Raw genomic sequence first — 19,477 nt, 5'->3', positions numbered from 1 at the left:
CAAAACAAGAATAAATTACAATGGCCAAAAATTAGAATTCTTCTATCAAAAATGTACTACATCAAACTACATATTACTCATCTATGTACAAACTTGACCTATTAATTATGTGCATGACACTACATGTCATGACATAAGATGTCTCCAATAGGTGCGATTAATTCATTATCCAACATAGTCCTTTGACGTCCGAAGTTGAAATGATGACCTTACATAACCACAATACTAGGGACGGTGTGTTGTATGTTTTCGTGTCGACGGTTGGTCGATCACTCTAGTTCCTATAACTTGCGAGCGGCTTAGGCTACCTAATCCTGACAGGATATCGTCCAAAGTTGAACCAGTTGCGATGTTTGGTACACCTGACGCCTCTCCTGCAACCTGTGTAAAAAGAAATATCGAAGTAAATATGTGGCAGTGGGCACAAGAAAATGCCCAGATACGCCTACTACGGTAATTAAGAGTTAATTAAAACTTATTTATATTCCAATAGTTGAGATCAAAGCACTTCTCTACAATTCGGCTGTCTTCCGCTTAGTACCTACAAAAGGTCAAAGCAATACGATACATTCATTGCACATTACCAAAATCAAGAAAAACAAATAGTAATGCACTCACCGTTGCAAGGAGAATAGCAAACTTCAATGGAAAAATATGCAACCCACCTTTTGTTTCTTGTTAGGAGGAGGATGTGTAGGTGGCCTCTTAACTGCAAAATTTTTCCCAGCCTGTGTTGTCTGTGCATGCAAATCATGTTTGCCAATCTGGTGGCTCCGCATACTCGAATCGGGTTTCTCTGCATGTCTTGGACGTGTAATTGAATTAGGCTTCCCAGTTTGTCTATTCTGTAAGCCTACTTCAGATCTTTGAGCTTGTTTCGTCCGTAAATCTAAATCAGAACGAGCAGTTCGGTTGGTCCGTCTGTCTGGACCAGGGTTTGGAACTTGATCAATACGCTTGTCTCGAATGGAGTTTCCAATCTGCTTTTCCTCTCGCAGTCTTCTCATATAAAGTTCCCACTCACTCTCTACCACAGAAGATGTTGTGAGTGGAGAATTTGTACTGCCATGTCCGGACGGAGACCTCCGACCGTCACCATGAATAGCGGATGTACTTGTGCAGGAATCGAACCTAGTATCAGTACATGGCTCAGAACTTAACAAGCTTGCATCCGGATATGCAACAGCATGCGACATACTGCCGCGATCGCAGGAGCTCGATCGATTCCGATCAAATCTGTCTACGTTTGTTTTTCTAGAACTCTCTCTCGACGAGCGCGTAGAGTCTTGATTAACATCTACAGTAGGAACAGCGCTGTTCATAGCCCGACTCGAACCAGTCCGAACTTCCTTAGAGGAAGATCTTTTGATCTTATCCGGACCAAGACCAATGTCGTTCGAAAGCTCAAAATTATGACCCGGACCACCTTCACTAATGATTGCTTGAGAATTCTCGGAGTTTCTTCTCTCATTATCATTAGTCTCAATTTTGGCGCTATCTCTTCTAGAACCTACCTCCTTTCTGCTCCGGGAGCTGGAATCCTGAACGCCACTAACATCAACCCGAGATCTTCCTCGTCTTCCTGAGTGGGTGTCGATTGTCAAAGCTCTTAGGCTATCTGAGTGCTGATCCTTATCGTTTTTGTTCCCTAACGCACTAGTCCTTGACTGTTTGTTACATTCATCTCTGACAAATGAATCATGTCGCAGTATTAAAGGTTCGCCCACTGTAGTATTCTGTGTCTGTTTCCCAGCACTTGGATGCAGTTGTTTAGAGTGACTCCCCACGGTTTGAGCTCCACTGCTGCTTTCGTTTTCCAGCGGTGTGTGCTCAATTCGTCCTGGTTGAATATCTGGTTTCAAGGAATCGATGACTTCACCCCTGTTTGATTTCACCTTTCCATGTTCTGCCCTTGCCGTCGAGTTTTGAACTACATGGCTTAATTCAGATGACACGGTAATCCCGGTAGATGCTTCGCTGCTTGTTAGATTATGCATTGGCGACCCTGGAGGTGGACTTACTGGTCTCAGTGGCTTAGAGTTCACCCCATCTTGGAAAGAATATGGGTACTTTATAGGGAAATATGACTGCCTCATTTTCGCATCTGAAAGCAACGCAGCCCAATCGGAATTTTGTTGCAGCGCAGAAGCATTTCCAACGATCCACAGAGAGAACCTTGCACGAGTGAGTGCAACATTCATTCGACGAATATCTGCTACAAACCCAATCCCTGGTTTGTCCGATGCACGGACAGTGGAGAAAATGAGAATATCCACCTCACGTCCCTGATAACCATCCACAGTGTTGAATTCGATGTTCAAGGCTTTCGCTGAACCTAAAGATCGAATGAAACGTTGCTGAATGACGTTCAGCTGCTGTTTATACGGGGTAATAACCGAAAAACTTCGTGAATTTGTTTCTTTTGGATACCTGAGCAATCAAAAAACAAAAAATTAAGATAGTTAAATGTGATTTAATTAAAAGTTTAACTAAAGCTACTACAAAATTATGGCAGAATCCCTAAAATCAGGTCCCAAATATATGGGCGGAGGTTTTCTACTCTCGATCACACGCATTGTTCAGAAAATCGCCACAAATACCTAAAATCATTGAAATACACTATTAAGAGGATGCGACCAACATGCCTAAATTATTACAAATCATGATTACAGATCCACGAGTATTAAAATCCAAAAACGCGATGACAATATTACGAAGTTGTTGTCTTTTCTGTTCTTCTATGATGTTTAATTGTATTTCGAAAAGTACAAAAAGAATACAAAAAAAAATGCAAAAATAAAGAGAGGAAAGAATCACCTTTGCAGCAAAAATCGATAAATATTTAGAGCAGCATCAGCTTCAGCGTCATTGATTAACGAATTGGAATTTGTAGTTCGTGAGAAACCATCGACTACATCAAAGAAAACGTAAGGTGCAAAACACCATTCACTATGGAAAGGCGCCTTTCTAGACCCTTCAACAAGACCATCTGTCAACTGGTTGTCATAAAAATGCGCAGACGGAAATCGCCGGATTTCTGGGTGCATCCGATACTGAGAAATGCCACAATGCATAAATAAATCAGGTATATGAAGATAAGAAAAAGTACAATATATTTGCATGGGACTTCATCTCATCCTCAAGATATGATTGGTTTCTCCATGATTTGATTTCGACATTTAAATGGTTAGATCCAAAAATACAGACCAAGGTACCCAGATAAGCTAGTCCTAAACTATGATGAATAGGCGAGAACATAGCACCACTCTAACTAATTCGAGTTTTTATGAGTGCATTACTTTGAATACATTATTGATTAATTTAAAAGTAAAAATAAAAATTATATGAAAATTTTAAACTTTAAAAAATTAAAACGTGTATCGTAAAAACTTTTGAGTGAAATTAGATACAAAACCTTGCGTGCACATGCATATACCTATGTACTGTGTATACAAATAACGGAAAAGACAATTTTTAAACACTTAACTTCAAGTGCAATCAGAGAGTATTACAGTGAGCAACGTAAACAAATAGGCATGTATCAAGAAACACTGACTTGAGTACTGAGCATTGTCACAGGATATCCGGCTCGCTGCAGACGCTCGAACATACTGGTAGCATACCCCATCTTCACGGCGGCCTGTGAAATGACAGTTGCAGGGAGCTGCTTGGGATCTCCAACCTATTCATTTCCAACACGACATCAGTCATCTTGCATATCAGTTTCTGTCTTAACATTCAGAAAGTGGCTGGAGCAGGTACTGAATAAGACCACGGGTACCAAAAATATTACCAACACACATCTTGCGTGAGTTTGTTTTAGGAGCTGAAGCGGAATCAATGTTGCTGGTTCAAGGGCCTGCGAAGCGCAGTGCAAATAGTATTGTCAAAAGAACTAAAAGCTTCCAGCTAGAAAATCTCACCAGGACTGCCAAATTTTAATTACTACTTGATGAACAAACCCAGACAATATTACATTCCAACGACAAGAGAAAATTACACGTACTTATCATAAACTTCTATAAGGAGGCAGTGACATTCAAATTCCAAAATGTGTCAAAGTACTAAGTGAAAAACAACCACCAAACCGAAGCCAATGAACCTAGTCAATGATAATTTATAACATACATATACACTCAACACTGCTGTAAATCCCAATAACGGTCGAGAAACTACCTGGCCGGCTTCATCAATGACCACTGCACTGAAAAAATCATCTTCTGGAACATCTTTTCGCCCTCCAAACTTTTTTACAGGGACAAAAGTCTCCATGCAAGCACTATATACATCTGCTCCACTCCCACTGAGTGTGGTGAGAACTACATCCGCCTCTCGGATGACAGCCCTCCGCATTTCCTGCAATATTTCCGCAACAGTAGTTCGAAGAGGTGAAAAACAAACACAGATACCTCAAGTTACGAGTACAAGCCATTTGCAAACGCTTTTGCCGAACTTGCGCATACCCAAAACCTCGACCTGGAAGAATACTACCCGTTTCGTACATGTACGAACCCAACCCACGATATTCCAAAGGTCGATAACACCACATGCACTGTAACATATGAAGATGCTCAGGAATACAAGACAAGCTAATGTATCTCGTCAACTTAATTAATCCACTAGAACAGAGCGAATTCGGCAAACCAATACATGTGACGGAATCAATGCACTAAAACTGACCTGTCGCTTTGCCCACTCCTCTTTACGAAGTAGTTTCTCTTCCTTTTCTGCACTAGCAAGCTCAGATGATAACTGACGCCGCTTGCTGATCAATGCAGAAAAAAAAGATCAGCGTGGTTCCAGACGAAACATTCCAAACATTACTTCAAAACAGCCTGACACATCAACATTCTTGACCCACAATTGTTCACATTTGGTTGATCCGCAGTTTATCACTCACAAGCCATAAGACGTTCGAAGAAGGGTCTCGCTTCAAATACCTATAAAGAGTGTTGAGCTTCCCTTGCACAGCAGATTCCCCTTCCTGAACAACACGCTCCACCCTTTTTGATGTTTCAGCATCCAGATTCTCGTTCTCTGCAGATGTAGCTAGAAACTCCTTGGCATCCTGACCAGAGGGGCTGATGGAATGGCCACTGGGCGTGTCTTTACTCACAGTATCACCTCCGCATCGTTTAGCATGAGAAGCCTCCAAAACCTGACAGCGTGAATAATAGGTACATCTGTTGATCGGTAGCTTCGATTTACACTCAATTCATTTGTGCTTGAAACATTGAAATTACAGATCCTACGGTTGCAATCCCACTCTGGAGAAGCGATTGATTTTCAACAGTATATGAAAAATATGGAATACGCTACACAATGATTCTATATTTTGTTTCTCAAAAAGGACTAGAAAAAGCGCACCTGTATTGATTCAATCACCTCCTCCAACTTTCGACGAAGCATGACAGTCTTCTGCTGCCTGTTATCATCAATACTGGTTGCATTTTTCTCAGCTGCAAGTCTCTTTCCCACCAAAGTGTCGATAAAGATATCCATAGAGGCTGGGTGGATACTATTCACGTTTCCAACCCTTACCAAAAGTGGTCGGAAAAAATCTCCGTGCTTGCCATAAATGCCATCCTTGCACAATCGAGCTACTAGTTCGTCAACAGCAGCATTGGACTGAGCACAAACAAGGATTCTTCTTTTTCCACATCCTCCACGGTTCATGGTGGCCTCCTTGTCTTTTCCTGATAAGTTTTCCTTCCCGCCACTGATCTCAAGTGCCAACGCTGCATGTTGCCAGGCTCTTGCAAGAGCAACAGAGCTGGAAACAGATGGTCGAACAGCACCACCACCTCTTGCATTCGTAGATACACGCTGGTTGTTCTTATCTGAGGTTTTGGAGGACTGCGGTTCCCAAGCTAGCAACGCACTAACGATACCAACAATAGTTCGAGTTTTACCTGTGCCTGAACACTCATGTAGTAATGCATTATCAAGTATTGAACACCTTTGGACTACTGACTGCAATACACATATACATTTACATATACATACGAGTGTTCTGATACCACATCCAGCTTAATAGCAATACAATCCAGAGTAAATCTAGGTCCAGTACATTAAGCACAAGAACATCAAGTAACGTTAGATATATTTAGAAGAAATGACTGAACCCTTAGAACAATCGCACCAGGTTGGATACGGTAGGAAAACTGATCCGACAATCCTATGCAAACAAAACAATCAAGCGGCCGGCATACACAGTTTTCGGACACCGGACTATCTAAAAAGAAATCTAGCTTACCGGGGGGTCCTTGCACCAAGGCAAGCTGGTGGTCTGCAGCAGCAATATCTTGTCTCCCCACAGCTGCAGCAATAGCTGAAACCTGACTCTCATTGTAATCAGCTTTAATTCTATCACCAAGCTCTGCAGTTAGATCTTTTAACCCAGCTGTTCCATTCTTCAATAAATTAGTTTTCTCAGAAGTAGATGGACACAGAACAAGTCGCGAAAGAGGGAGGTTGCCAATGGCAGAAAGAGCTTGGAATTCTCGTAATTGCGTAGACAAATTCATCACACGGGTTAAGTGCCACTTGCTGCGAACGACCAAATACTTTTTAGCATTTTGAAGACGACTATTCCCAAGCGGCATACAAAGCTTGAGCACAATAGTAGTAGTAGTACCCCGGAATTCTCTTTCTGGTTTCCGGTCCACCTGCAAAACGAAAAAGCAATTAGGACAAATATCAATCTTGTTTGTGAAATAACGCATAGACTTCAAATTTGTGACCGATTCAGATAACCCTAAAGGAGAATGTAATGCAGAACAGCTGCAATATATTGTATTATCTGTAACAAATCGTATCAAGGATGCGAGATTGGACTAAAGGTCGGAATAGTTGTATGAAAGACAACTGAGAAGTACCTTAGCGAGAATATGACAACTTTGTGGCTCATTTATCTGCAAACGATATCTCGTCAGCAGTAACAAATCACTTTCAGTCCACGTCCGCGCAGCATCTTCTCCTACATCAGCTAAAAATCGTCCAATCTGAAATTCATCAACACGCTCTAGAGACATTAATCGCAAGACTGAACAGGTTTTCCCATCGGACAGTGACAGCTCTCGATATTCATTGTGCAGCTGTGCCTTGAACTCCTCCAAAAGGAATGGCTGGAAAATTTCTTTGTACTTCTCCACCGATGGGAACGTTGATGGAATCTTAGTCAATGGGGCGGTCTCACAACGGTCCTCGACCCAGAGACATTCAAGCCCAACGGTAGAAAAGTAATCCATACATAAGATCTGTCGGTACCACATGTCCATTTTAGGAGGGGGTGCCCGCACAGGTACAGGTCGTGCTAACGGACTAGGTCTTATCTGCTCTCCAGGCATTTGCAAAGTCATGATCTTACGCTTCTCCTTCCCCATACCATCGCGCATTGACAACTTACGCGCATTTAGAGCCTTTGTTAGCTCATCATCATCATCCATTACCAACTCTCGCAAAACAGCACCATCTCGTAGGGCATGCCCTACCGGCTTTGATAATGTATCATCTGCCAAAACCTGTTACACACCTTCTGATGTAAGTCTCAAACTTTTATATTAAGTACTTGATGGTACTTTGGAAAGGTGAAAGTGCGAAGGCTTTAAAATCACACAAAAATTGATAAGTGAATGTACGATAGGGTCTGACAGATTTCGAAAGCGATGTCACCATTGATATTACGAAAATATGCATATAACGACAAACTTCTACACGAAAGAGACACTGATCATGACACACAAAAACATCTGAAAGACAAAATTGAGCCACCCTCGGAGAACAAAACCAGTTGTTTCATTGAAGCAAAAGCACCAGCAAAGAGAGGAATTCCAACCTGTGGCTTGTTTTTGTGGACAGATTCTGCCACGACTGGCTGTTTACCAGCTGAAACCTGCTCTTTGTTGCCAGTGGGCTGCTTGGAGATTAATGGAGGGATTTGATAATTGGGTGCCAAGGGTGCTGCACGAAGCTTGGTTTGGAAAACAGATCGCTTTTTCTTAACTGGACATGTAGTGGGTAGCTTCAGTGACCTATGAACATATTTATCTAAAGTTCCAAGCCTGTTTCCACCTGCCAGGAACCAGAGAATTTCCATGAGCATAAGAAATGAGAGATCCCTTTAATCCTCAAACTGGTCCGAGGTAAGCACTGTAGAAGAATACAACACCTTAAGTTCATAATCACTGACGACTTAACAAAAACAAGACTTCCATAAAGCCTAGAATGCAATGACCATTGACAGGGTTGGCTGCTAACTAAATATACACAGGTGCTCTTTTTACCTCATCAATTTTCAACATGTTAAGACAAGAACATTTCATCACACCTGATTTTCGCGTTTGAGAAATCACAATGCGAGAAGTTTGCACTGATTGCGGCTTCAGAAACAGAGAAGCTAATGGAACGTTATCAGCTGGATCTTCAGCCTCCACCTCCTCTTCATCTTCCATCTCCTCTTCCACTTCCACCTCCTCTTCCTTGTCAATCCGATCTTTACCGTCATGGTCTTTGTGGGCCTTCACAGATACACCACACATAGCTGAAGTAACATGATCCAGTCTTTCCAAGTCAATGACATCACTGTTTAGTCCTTTGGGGTCGATCACTTCGACGACCCTTAACTGACGCTGTCTGTCCTCATCAGCGTCTTCATCCTCGGAATCCAGGTCAATAACAGCTGCTGTCATTTGTGGACCAATGCCAGTGGAACCTTCCAAATCTGAGGTTTTGTGAAACGCAGGTGAATCATGCCCACTCCTAGCAAAAGAATGGCTAGCAGAAGAAGATTCTATAAGCGACTTCAGTTGCCGCTGTTGGTCTTCATCCAGAGGACACTCTGTACCACGACGGAATAAGCATCAGAAATGTTGAAATTAGTTCATACAATGCGCCGCCCTTCACCAAAAAAGTGGTGTGTCCCATCTCTGCACAAATTACCTTTAAAATATGAAAATTAAGCTCTTCACCCACGGATCTGCCTACAGTACATAGAATCAAACCCACCTCCGTCAAGTAACCCTGTTGTACAATTATTACCAATGTTATATGACCACTCACATTTCAGAACTTAAACAAGGACAAGGAAAAAAAAACACTAAAAGTCTTCATGGCATGAACTTAAGTCAAAGCTTCTAATGCAGAGTGGTAAAATGGATTAATGAAACAAGCCAAAGTAACTATAATTTAATAAGCACGAAGCACACAACAGAATACGCCTCAAAACAGGTCCACCTCGCAGCATGCAGAAAAATGACAACACAGGCGCGTTGCTCATACAGTACTCTTTACACCCCACCTTAAATCAACAGCACACAGTAGCCTGCTAAAAAAAGACGACTTAATACCTGGCTTGAGAAAATCGCTAATTATGTCTTTTAAGGATGAAGATAAGGACCCTGATTGTACCAAATTGTCAACGATAGCGCAGGCTGCATTCTGCCACCATCTAAGTACTGCTCTTGAAGCCAGACCGCCTAGAGCTAGAAACTCATGGAACCAGTTCATGCTATTCCGTGATGGATGAAGATTTCCGAATAGTGCATTCCGAAACGCCATTGGTATGTGCTTGCATACAAATGGCAAGAGCTGAAGCATCCGGGTTAACATCAACTGCAATAAACGACCAAAAGGAACAAATGATTTATAAAGTAACATAGACAATCTGCGTTCTTTTCTAAACAAGCGACAACTTACCACGCTCAAGTTTATAACATAAATGGAGAAAAGTGAGTAAGAAAATATATCACTCCCAGCATTATGCTGCACCTCTTCCATATCTTCCTAGACAGGAGCCAATAATCAACAGAAAAGTCGACACAAATTTCAGCAAATCATAAAAAACAGAATACCTCATGATTGCCGCTAATAAGATCCTTGCTTTCCATAATTGTTCTGCCCAACAGAGGCCACAAAGTAGCTGATAAAATCTTCCAAAGTTTCGGCAGCACTGAAGAACTACTACTACTTCCCACGGTCTCCATAGATCCTTGGTTTACGTTGAGAAGTTTCAATCCAAGGAAAAAAAGCTGGCTCAAAGCCCGTTCACAATTCTCGAGAGGCCAATTCATTAACTGCCATGGGAAACATGAAGTTAGTTACAAGCACTACTCTCCTAAAATGTTTTTTTCAAGATAAAGTTCAAAAAATTCAAGAAAGGATGCTCCTCATAAAATACTTCCATGTCTATCCTTAGCATTTTCCCACAGCTGTAAACCAGAACGTAGAAATTCTAAACCCTAAACCGCAAACTTTCCGGGATGGACACACAATGTCAAGACTACACCTTCTGCAAACCTTTACTTCATTCACACAAGATTTCTTCAGAATTGACACTGAATTAATACTCAGCATGGTTTAGTATGAAATCACACAGTATCATTTACAAACAAAAATAAGAGCTTCAGATATCCAATTGAAGTCCTTCGACACACACCACAGTACCATTGAGTTTCCAACGTTCACGAGTTAAAAACCAACCGTTTTGGAGGCATGGCGAACCGCATTACATACTGCGCTGATAGATGTTTCACTGCTGCAAAGAAGCTTCAGGCCAGACTCCAAAGATGAACTTGCACCAGATTGAACGAGAACTTTCTGAGCGACCTCCTTCCAAACCTATAAACCCAAGAAAACAACCACCATTTATCAAAGCACAAAAGATAGTTCTTGAGCATTCATCGCACCAAGTAATGTTCCTTAGTGTGCTTTACACAGATAAAAATCAAAATTAGTAAACAACTTCCTGTATGCAAAGCCGTCAAAACAATAGGCTGGTGTGCTGCATAGTGCACGAAAACCCCAAATAGCAGGGATTGTGACACCAAGTACAAAGTCACATACTAAATCAGTGTTTGTACATTGTATTTCATGAAGAAACAAGAAAAATTTGAATATGACGCTAGAGCACACTAGACTTGTAAGAAAGAAAAAACTTGTAGTTCCTATTCACTTAATAATCATGCTTACAGGATTTGAGCTCATCAGCAACAGCAAGAGAGGTTCAGCGAACCAGGGCTCCAAAGTCAAGTGGTGCAATACGGTGCCCAAGCGTCCTAGAAACCCATCTGCATATCTTTTAGCAGTTACACCTCACTTCAGAAAACTAACGAAACAAGCATTGCAATCAAAATCACATGCATATGACATTCGCTGACCATTCAAGCAATGGAAAATGTCTCACTCCTCCAAACAGATACTAGAATATCGGATGGAAGTTGACATTTCAGTTTCAATGTAAAACATTCACCAGGATAAGAGGCACATAAAACCTCTGCAGAACTCTTGCACTAAGTACAACGATAAAAAAATGCACAAACAGAAAAGTAAGAGACTGAACAGAAAACTAAAAGCACACAGGTACCAACACGCTTGTTCAGCTCAATGGCTCGAAGACCAAATGTGAATTTCGGAAATGTTTAGATCAACCTAGGTTGGAAAATTGATTATTACCAAAACTTCATTACCTTTTGAAGGTGCTGATCAGTTGCATACTATTTTTCTGGACAGAAACTACATTTTCACATGCATCATTGTCGCTCTGATCATCATAACCTTTCGGCATTTCCCACCTCAAAACCCTGGAGTCTACGTCAAGATGCAACACCTTCATACTACCTGCATGTTTCACGTCACACATCAGAAACAATCTCCCCAACCAGTCTTAAATACTAATAAAGCAGCCAACTAGAAGGGTTAATACAAGATATCCAAAAGAATAAGGCAAATATTAAAATTATAACCAGAGCAGCCCAGGCTGGTATCATGCACAACGTGGATTACCTCAAACTGAGTTCAGTTTTTCAAGAGTAGTAAATCTCCACAACGCACTAACACATTAAACTATTCATTGCCCCTTCCAAAGTTCATAGCTTGAAGAACCTTGAAGACACATGATCTTACAATAAAGACAATTCTTTAGGGTACATTGTAGTATAGTAAAGCTAGCGCCTCGAGACACTCTAAAATCCTAAGAAAAGTATAAGTTAACATAAGTAATTACCTGGTATATCAAAAATAGCTATTCGTCCATAAGCCCACAACACAGATTTGTAAAAGCTCGTGGGATAGGCCAACACACCACCCAAAACCTCAACCCAAAGTAAAGGGACACAGGACCACTTCTCAAGTCCTTCGAACACCGTATCACTGACTTTCTTGAGAATTTTCCAATAATCTTGATCTCGGGAGCTCTCACTTCCAGCTCTCAACTCATGATCACTTTCGTCCCTACAGCGTTCCCAAAGGTGGCTCCAAGGATGTGCTGAACTCTCTGACTTCCGTGAAAAGGCAGCTAGTGCTGAGGTATCCGCGGCTAAAATAGTCTGAATGAGATCAAAAGCTGCAGATCGGAAGGAATCATGCATGTTGGGGTCTTTCAATGTCTCAACCAATGGTGGCCCCCTGGCAAACATCAACAACGGTAACTTAACGAAAAAACAATGCACACAGAAATGGTACCAATACATCCTCTGAACTTTTGCAAATTTTAAGAATCGCGATATCATCTCTTTGCATATATGTTCACCTTCCGGTTGGCTAGAAAAGTGCATAAACATACCAGACATGAGCGCACTCCCATGGTGGCAAAGGAGGTTCCATGATGTAACCGCTATAGATTATTCTGAAGGAGACCTAAAATACATTAGACGTCAGCAGCCACATTTAGATCATGCACTAGGAACATTAATCCGACGCAGTAAGTAAATAACGTTAAGCATTAACAAATTACCTTTATAGCAAAAAAATAGGTAGTCAAACTTCGGAACAATCACAATAGCACATCGATAACATGGTCCATGCCGCAGATTCGGAATAAAACTAAGACTCGACCTGCAACATTGAAGTGATAAAACTTGCAACACTGATTTAAAGCAGGAAAATTACTTCTAAAATATGCTCTATATGTCACAACTAAAAAGAAGTTCGGACTATGTTTGACCAAAAAACAGAAAGAGAAATACCACACTTTTACAAGCGACCTTGGAAAAAAAACAACACGAACCTGACGAGCTTTCCAGCGCATAGTAAGGTTGAAGTTCCTGCTGGCTGGCACTTGTTGCAGCAAGAAATATAGTAGACGACGTCGCTGCCGCTCGTACGCATCTTGCAGCGTTTCTAAAGACTAAAGTCAACACATTTACTCAGAAAAGGAAAACCTTGCTCACATAAACATTACGCATCTCGCAATTATCCCAACTACCCAACGAAAGGTATATCCTAAACAGCAAATCCAACTGATCAACAGCTGTCAAGTAACTACTTCAGATTTGAGATTTTGCCTGGAGCAGCTGCACTATCGATGTCCCCCTAATACTCTACGCTCGTTTGATTAACAAACAAGCTATAATGTCCTGGTGCATATAACAATCAAAAACCTTGAAGTTCCCATGATCATGATTATCAACTTGTAGTTTGACATACAAAGATTCATCAAAAACAATACAATTTCATGAACTAGGGCAAAAGATCATGAGCAAATAACGCTGAAACAAAATCGAATATCCATCCAAATCACCTTTTCCGATTACATTTCAAATCAATTCATCTTAGCAAAAAGATCAAAAAGTGCAGAGTACGAGACGATGACTCAAGATTATTCTATGTAAGTACAGAATATCATTAAGATGGTGGTGAGAAGTTGGGGGGTTGGGACCAAACCATCAAAAAGGGAGGAAACAGCTCAAAAATGCTCTTGTGCATCCGTTGCTCATTCGAATGAAAGCACTGGCTGACAAGAGTATTACGCACTACTCCAGGCGAAAAAGTTGTGCGCAGCCAAAAGCTATAGCCTGTTCCAAAATGAAAATACAGTTCAAAAAAAACCAATACTTAAGACAACAATTTTCTTATCTAAAATAGCATGTAGACCAGATGCATTGATTTGCACAAGCCAAATAAAAATATGAATCGAAGAGACAAAGCACACTGATCAAATCCAGATAGTGGAATGAAGAGAGAGCAGAATAACTCTGTCAAACTCGACTGATTTCTAAGGCTTAAAACTCATTATGGCTACAAATGGCAAACTTGTAATTTAGAAAAAGAAAAAGAATTGAGATACAAAAAAATTGCACTTGGGAATTGAAAGCTTTTGCATTTTACACATTGATAGAATAAGAACTTGATGAGTAACAATAATATGACACACATTCAACGTTGTGCTTGTAAACAATATCATTTGTTGATATTTGATTCTTCAATAACACCAGTGGAATTTATTACCTAGGTTACAGAGTAAAAGCTCCAGGCACTTGAGAGCGTTGTAGAATACAGAGTTTTCCTCACTGACATGATTGAGCACAATGCTCACAAACACTGAATAGCGCTCCACAATTCCGTCAAGAGCAGCAGGTTGCAGACGCTCCAATCTGAAATGGAAACAAAGAGCCTAAGTAATATTCTCAACAGAAAATCAGACTTAGTAGAAACTTATTTCCTACTAAGACTTTATTCGAAGACATACTAAAATGTGACGGGGTCTAAGATATAAACATACAGGACACTGAAAACCTGTCGCCTGTGATGATTATGTAGTTACCAAAGTCAAAAGTATCCAAAAATGTTTTGAGTCATAGAACGATAAAATAAGAGCGCGCCGAACCATACGAAAAAATAGCGCATCAAAGACCAATTTCAAACCAAACATTCAGTAGTTTAAAATATACATGTTAGGTAGGCCCAGCCACAAAGTTTCTCGCCTAAAGCGAACCCTCGACCGCGATTTTCCGAATTGCGACGACTGCATGATCTTTTTCTCTCCAACGATGAGTTTCCTCGGACCGGCGCCAGATGTTCCTGACTCGAATTCTTCAAATTCAAGGCTATGCATTATTTTTTCCAAAAGAGGAGCAATAGCCTCCATCTCTTGAGCATCCCTGCATAAACCCAAAACAAGAATGGCTTAGAAGTATCTTCTTGACTGAAATGTCCTTCACACGACGCATTTCAGACCTTAATGGTCAATTCACGTCAAAGGCCCAAGGTGTCGGATGGCAACAACATCACAATTTGGCTTAATAGTTCGAGGTCACTATGATACAACGTTAAGAACTTAAAACCCCCCAAGGTTAGTCCTTCAAAAGATTTGATCTTAACATCAGTCTACTTGTTCAAAGCTATACGAGGACAAAGAATCGAATGGAAGGAGACAAACTCTGCTGAATTTGATAATCTGAAATCCCAGATTAGAACCCGAAACAAAAAGAGGGGAAGAATTTGACAATGAAAACATCAACAAACCTGATTTAAGACATTAAATAATGTTACTACGCGGGTAAACATCAGCACGTTATGACACAAAAACAACGACGTAAAATCAAACTGCCACATAAAAGGAACACCAACCGTTACAAATGATCATATAAAACATTGACTAGATGGTTCAATGAGCACAAAATGCAAACATACTTAATCATTTCAAGTGACTGAACAAGTTTAAAAGCTACTCTCCGAACTTTCTGATCCGAATGAACAAGAAGTGTGTACACACCCTGCCACAATCCCAGACACACAAAACACGTTTTAGAATAAAATGAGTGAAAGAGAATAGTTACGTTAAATACTTCGAACAACTTGCACCTTTAGCTGAAGCAAAAATGCTCAGAAGGGACATAAACTGCAGAAATATAAACAAAGTTTATAAGAAAAACAATTCCTCCTCAAATCACTTCCATAGGATAAACAAGCACTGTTCCATCACCTTTCTATAAATACTGGCAAAAAAGAACTTAGTATAAAATATCGTACAACAGGTACTGCTTTGAAGGACTCCTATAGTAGATATTACTTAATTTTACATGGTAACATTCGACTAAAGCAACCATTTAGGCAGTACACATAACTACGTAGAGGAAAATACGTGAGTGGTGGTTACTTAAGAGTTCGATTGTAAGTACATGTGTCCATATATGTTCCAAGTCAAGGGTGTACCGGATACTGCGGGCCCTTGGCCAAGGCAAGGTCGTGGGAGTCCTCTACATACTGCAGAAACGGTGCAAAAAGCTCACTCACTTCTGCATCCTCTAATAAAGATGGAAACATAAGTACCTGCAAGAAAGCGATAATTGACAGCCACCAGATTGGAACAAGCAACAGACAACACAAGCAGATTGAATAGAAGTCGAAAGGGAATCCCACGATCTCAGAGCTCACTTAACCAGCTTGCAGTAGACTGAAGGTGTGTACTTGTTCAAACTATCAACCTCCAGTAAAGTGGTCAACCAACTTTTCATCTCCAATGCGAATAGCATTGTTGATCTTCGAGCAACGACATGATCATTAAGGCCATTACTAAGCATCTATCTATTAGATTCATACAGCTAGCTTAGCACGGTTACCAGTTTTAACAACCAATGCTAGCAGCAAAAATAAGTGTGCGTATATCGTGACACGGAAAAACAGGTAACATCCAGGCTACATTCTAAGCAATGGGCAGTTCAAACCTCAAACATGACAGTAATCACTTCATTGGTATGCTTTCCAGAGTCATACTTTCCATCTTGGATTATCTTCATGAGCGATTTGAGATGAAATGCTACACGCTCTTCATCCAACACCTAGATACAAAACGAGCGACCAATCAGTGACAACGCCTCTTTCGACAAATCTGACGAGCAGATAGAAAAAATACTAAACCTTACACCAGATTTACACTTCATGAGACTCGGTTGTATTCACAACTGCCGTTCCCTGATTCACTTATAACAATGACGTTGCACAGAAAACATGCAAGCTTAAATTTCACTCTGACGTACACTGCACTGCTAGACAATGAGAATGGAACACGAAGCAAGACAACCCTGTTAGAAAACTAAAAAGCTCCAGAAAAACCTGTGGTACGGGGTCTGGACTGGTGAGGAAATGTAGTCAACCATCGCATGTAAACATGAAAAATCATGAAGGAAGTAACCATTTCACCTTTCACAATTCATAACTAATTAATATAAGTAACCTCGACAGATATTAGAAAGTCTTATTAATATTGCCCTATGTTGTTCGCATTTGAGATTGTGTGTGTGAGTGTGTGTATATATATATATATATATTCATATACCTGCAAAGCAGACAGCAAAGGTTCTACGTGAACCTCATGGTAGTCTCTCTTATAATCCTCCTTTGCTTTGTGGTGTAGAACGACACAGTTAACGCATTCACTGAGCTCGGAACACAGACGCCGCCAAAGTGCATGCAAGTCTGACTGCGGATTAGGGGATTCAAAGTAAAATGAGAAAGGCTCAAGCAGCGGAAACATGACAGACTTGAAAGTGCACCAGCAATGCTCCTCCTGTGGGGCACTCTGGAGAAGCTTGAACGCATCCACAAACCTGCCAAAGAAAACAGCTGACACTTAGCCTTTCGAATTGCTCACTGGTGAATGGAATTTCCATGAAGATAAGCAAAAATAATCCCATCCTAAGAGTACATTATATCATATAGGACAAGAATGACAAAAACTTCTTTACCGCAACGTAGCCAATGAAGACACAGAGTACATTAGATGGCAGGCTGTTCTACTAGTCGACCACTGAACACTCTGGACCGATACTACGGTATTTTCAACGGAGTCTCGGGAGACGAGAGTATAATTAAACAAACTCAAGGGCAGCTCCATCACCCTTGTCAATTACAATCTTCAAAAACTCGTCACAAAGTACAAGAGTTCGATATTAGCTTGAAAGACGGAAAACTGCAATGCATGGACTCTTAGTGACGTATCCTCGCGAAGGAGCAAGACCTGGACAATCATACATTCACAGCTGCACCACCGATCAATCCACGCCTAATCCACAAAACCTGAAGTCCTAGCTGCATCAGAGGCCTCGGTAGGAAGCCGACTTTCAGCTGACTGATTGTGGAAATGGCGGGTTCGACATAAATTGAGTCCTTTCGATCTCAACTATAAAAAAGAAATAAATCCCATGTCATGTTTACGAAAATGATAATAGATTTCCGGATAAAAATGCGCCGCCTCCTGAATTGGGCAGTCAGGGAGGGGAATTGAGCATGAGTGAGGGAAACTGTGAAGGTACCAATTCTCCTTCAAGCGACGGAATTCAGATTCGACGATGTCATCAGTCTCGGTCTCCGAAACATCTTGGATTTCCTCCCAGCGATTAACGAGGCGTGCCACGACGTCGTGGGCCATTGCAAAAGCTGGTGATGATGGAGGACAGGGAAGGGCATAAGGCTCAGGGAGATCATGAAGCCCGAGAAGGCATGAGGACAGGCAGCACGACAGAGGAAACGAGGAGGCAGATTGCCTGCGAAAGGGGTGTTGGAAGACAATGACCAGGTAACCCTAAAAGATTGTAGAAGTTGAATCGGAATTGGAATTGAATTGAATTGGACGACAACCAGGAAGGTACGCAGAATATGCAGAGAAGTGTGGAGACGAACGAATGACATCCACTGTTGAATTCACGGATTAGAAACCACTTACTCCTGTGGACCCCCGTATCCACAACAAACCCAATAATTTCAAATCGTGTCACATAAATTCATAATTGTAAATTGTGGAAGTATTATATTATTCAATATATGATGATTTCTTCGTGTTCACTCCATAAAAACATAAATAAAATAGGTTAAATCTATGATTAAATTTTGATTAGTAATAAATATTATAGTCATTTTACAAAATATATAAAGCTAAAGTTAAGGATTAATTAGGATCATTTTTTTTTGTTAATTTAAATAATTATTAAAATATCAAATTATAGAGGATTTTTTTTAAGTCATATTGTATTTAAAAGAGTTTTTAAATATATATATATATATATATATATATACAACTATCATTGGACATGAACTTCAAAGAACTAAAAGGTCAATACACTCTTATATCACTCAAAAAGACTAGAAAATTATTCAAAGATGATATAGTATTAAACTAAAATGGCTATTGCCAAAGACAAGAAGACTAGGAAGTTTGGAAATAAGACTAATGACACTAAAAAGCATTGATAAGAATGAAGAAGGCTTCAATCTTACATCCATATATATTATCTAACTAAGAGCTATGTGGCGATGTTCTGTAGGACCTCCAATATATGTTGACTTTATTAGATACATATCTTAACTTGTAAGGTAAGTTCTTTATATTTGCACTACATAGTAAGCTTGTTCTACAAGCCATCAACATGTGTGGTATGTGATTAATTTGTTGACCAAGTTTTTAACCTAATACTTAATTACAAACATATGTAAAGTCAAAATTGTTTTTATAAAGCTTTTAGGAAGCTTCTCTAGAAGATATTTTAAAATCAATTTATTTTTATCTACTTCTACTTAATCATATACATAATTATTGGAATAATTATATATGTCTGTGACATTATTCTTCTTTTTAGGAATAAGTTCTAAGAAGAGAAGTCATCATCTTTCGTAGAACTTGCTATTCTTTATCTTTGTTTTGATGGATGTTATTGATAAAAAGTCTTAACTCTCTTTGCTACATTTGCAAGTTTTTTTTACTAGC

The 19,477-nt window shown here is 40.2% G+C and overlaps 1 protein-coding gene across 1 annotated transcript; it reads right to left on the bottom strand.

Annotated features, from left to right (window-relative positions):
• Nucleotides 1-15: 15 nt before the first annotated feature.
• On the bottom strand, nucleotides 16-18,293 carry LOC112287553 (uncharacterized). The gene is made up of 29 exons (XM_024530626.3): nucleotides 18,030-18,293; nucleotides 17,054-17,324; nucleotides 16,443-16,556; nucleotides 15,931-16,047; nucleotides 15,409-15,491; nucleotides 14,667-14,876; nucleotides 14,224-14,369; nucleotides 13,660-13,790; nucleotides 13,004-13,123; nucleotides 12,560-12,633; nucleotides 12,002-12,402; nucleotides 11,466-11,616; nucleotides 10,969-11,074; nucleotides 10,480-10,617; nucleotides 9,852-10,073; nucleotides 9,348-9,612; nucleotides 8,330-8,839; nucleotides 7,838-8,073; nucleotides 6,879-7,523; nucleotides 6,257-6,668; nucleotides 5,368-5,918; nucleotides 4,941-5,158; nucleotides 4,681-4,765; nucleotides 4,177-4,356; nucleotides 3,794-3,859; nucleotides 3,557-3,682; nucleotides 2,818-3,053; nucleotides 666-2,430; nucleotides 16-381 (listed from the first exon to the last, which is right to left on the bottom strand). Exons 1-29 carry the CDS (start codon nucleotides 18,143-18,145, stop codon nucleotides 226-228), a joined length of 7,851 nt encoding a protein of 2,616 aa, XP_024386394.1. The 5' UTR covers nucleotides 18,146-18,293; the 3' UTR covers nucleotides 16-225.
• Nucleotides 18,294-19,477: the final 1,184 nt, after the last annotated feature.

Source organism: Physcomitrium patens, chromosome 10, assembly GCF_059467195.1.
Source record: "Physcomitrium patens ecotype Gransden chromosome 10, ASM5946719v1, whole genome shotgun sequence".
In the NCBI taxonomy this organism is placed as follows: Eukaryota; Viridiplantae; Streptophyta; class Bryopsida; order Funariales; family Funariaceae; genus Physcomitrium; species Physcomitrium patens.
Note: the sequence above shows the minus strand (reverse complement) of the source record. Positions and strands in the feature narration are given on the sequence as shown.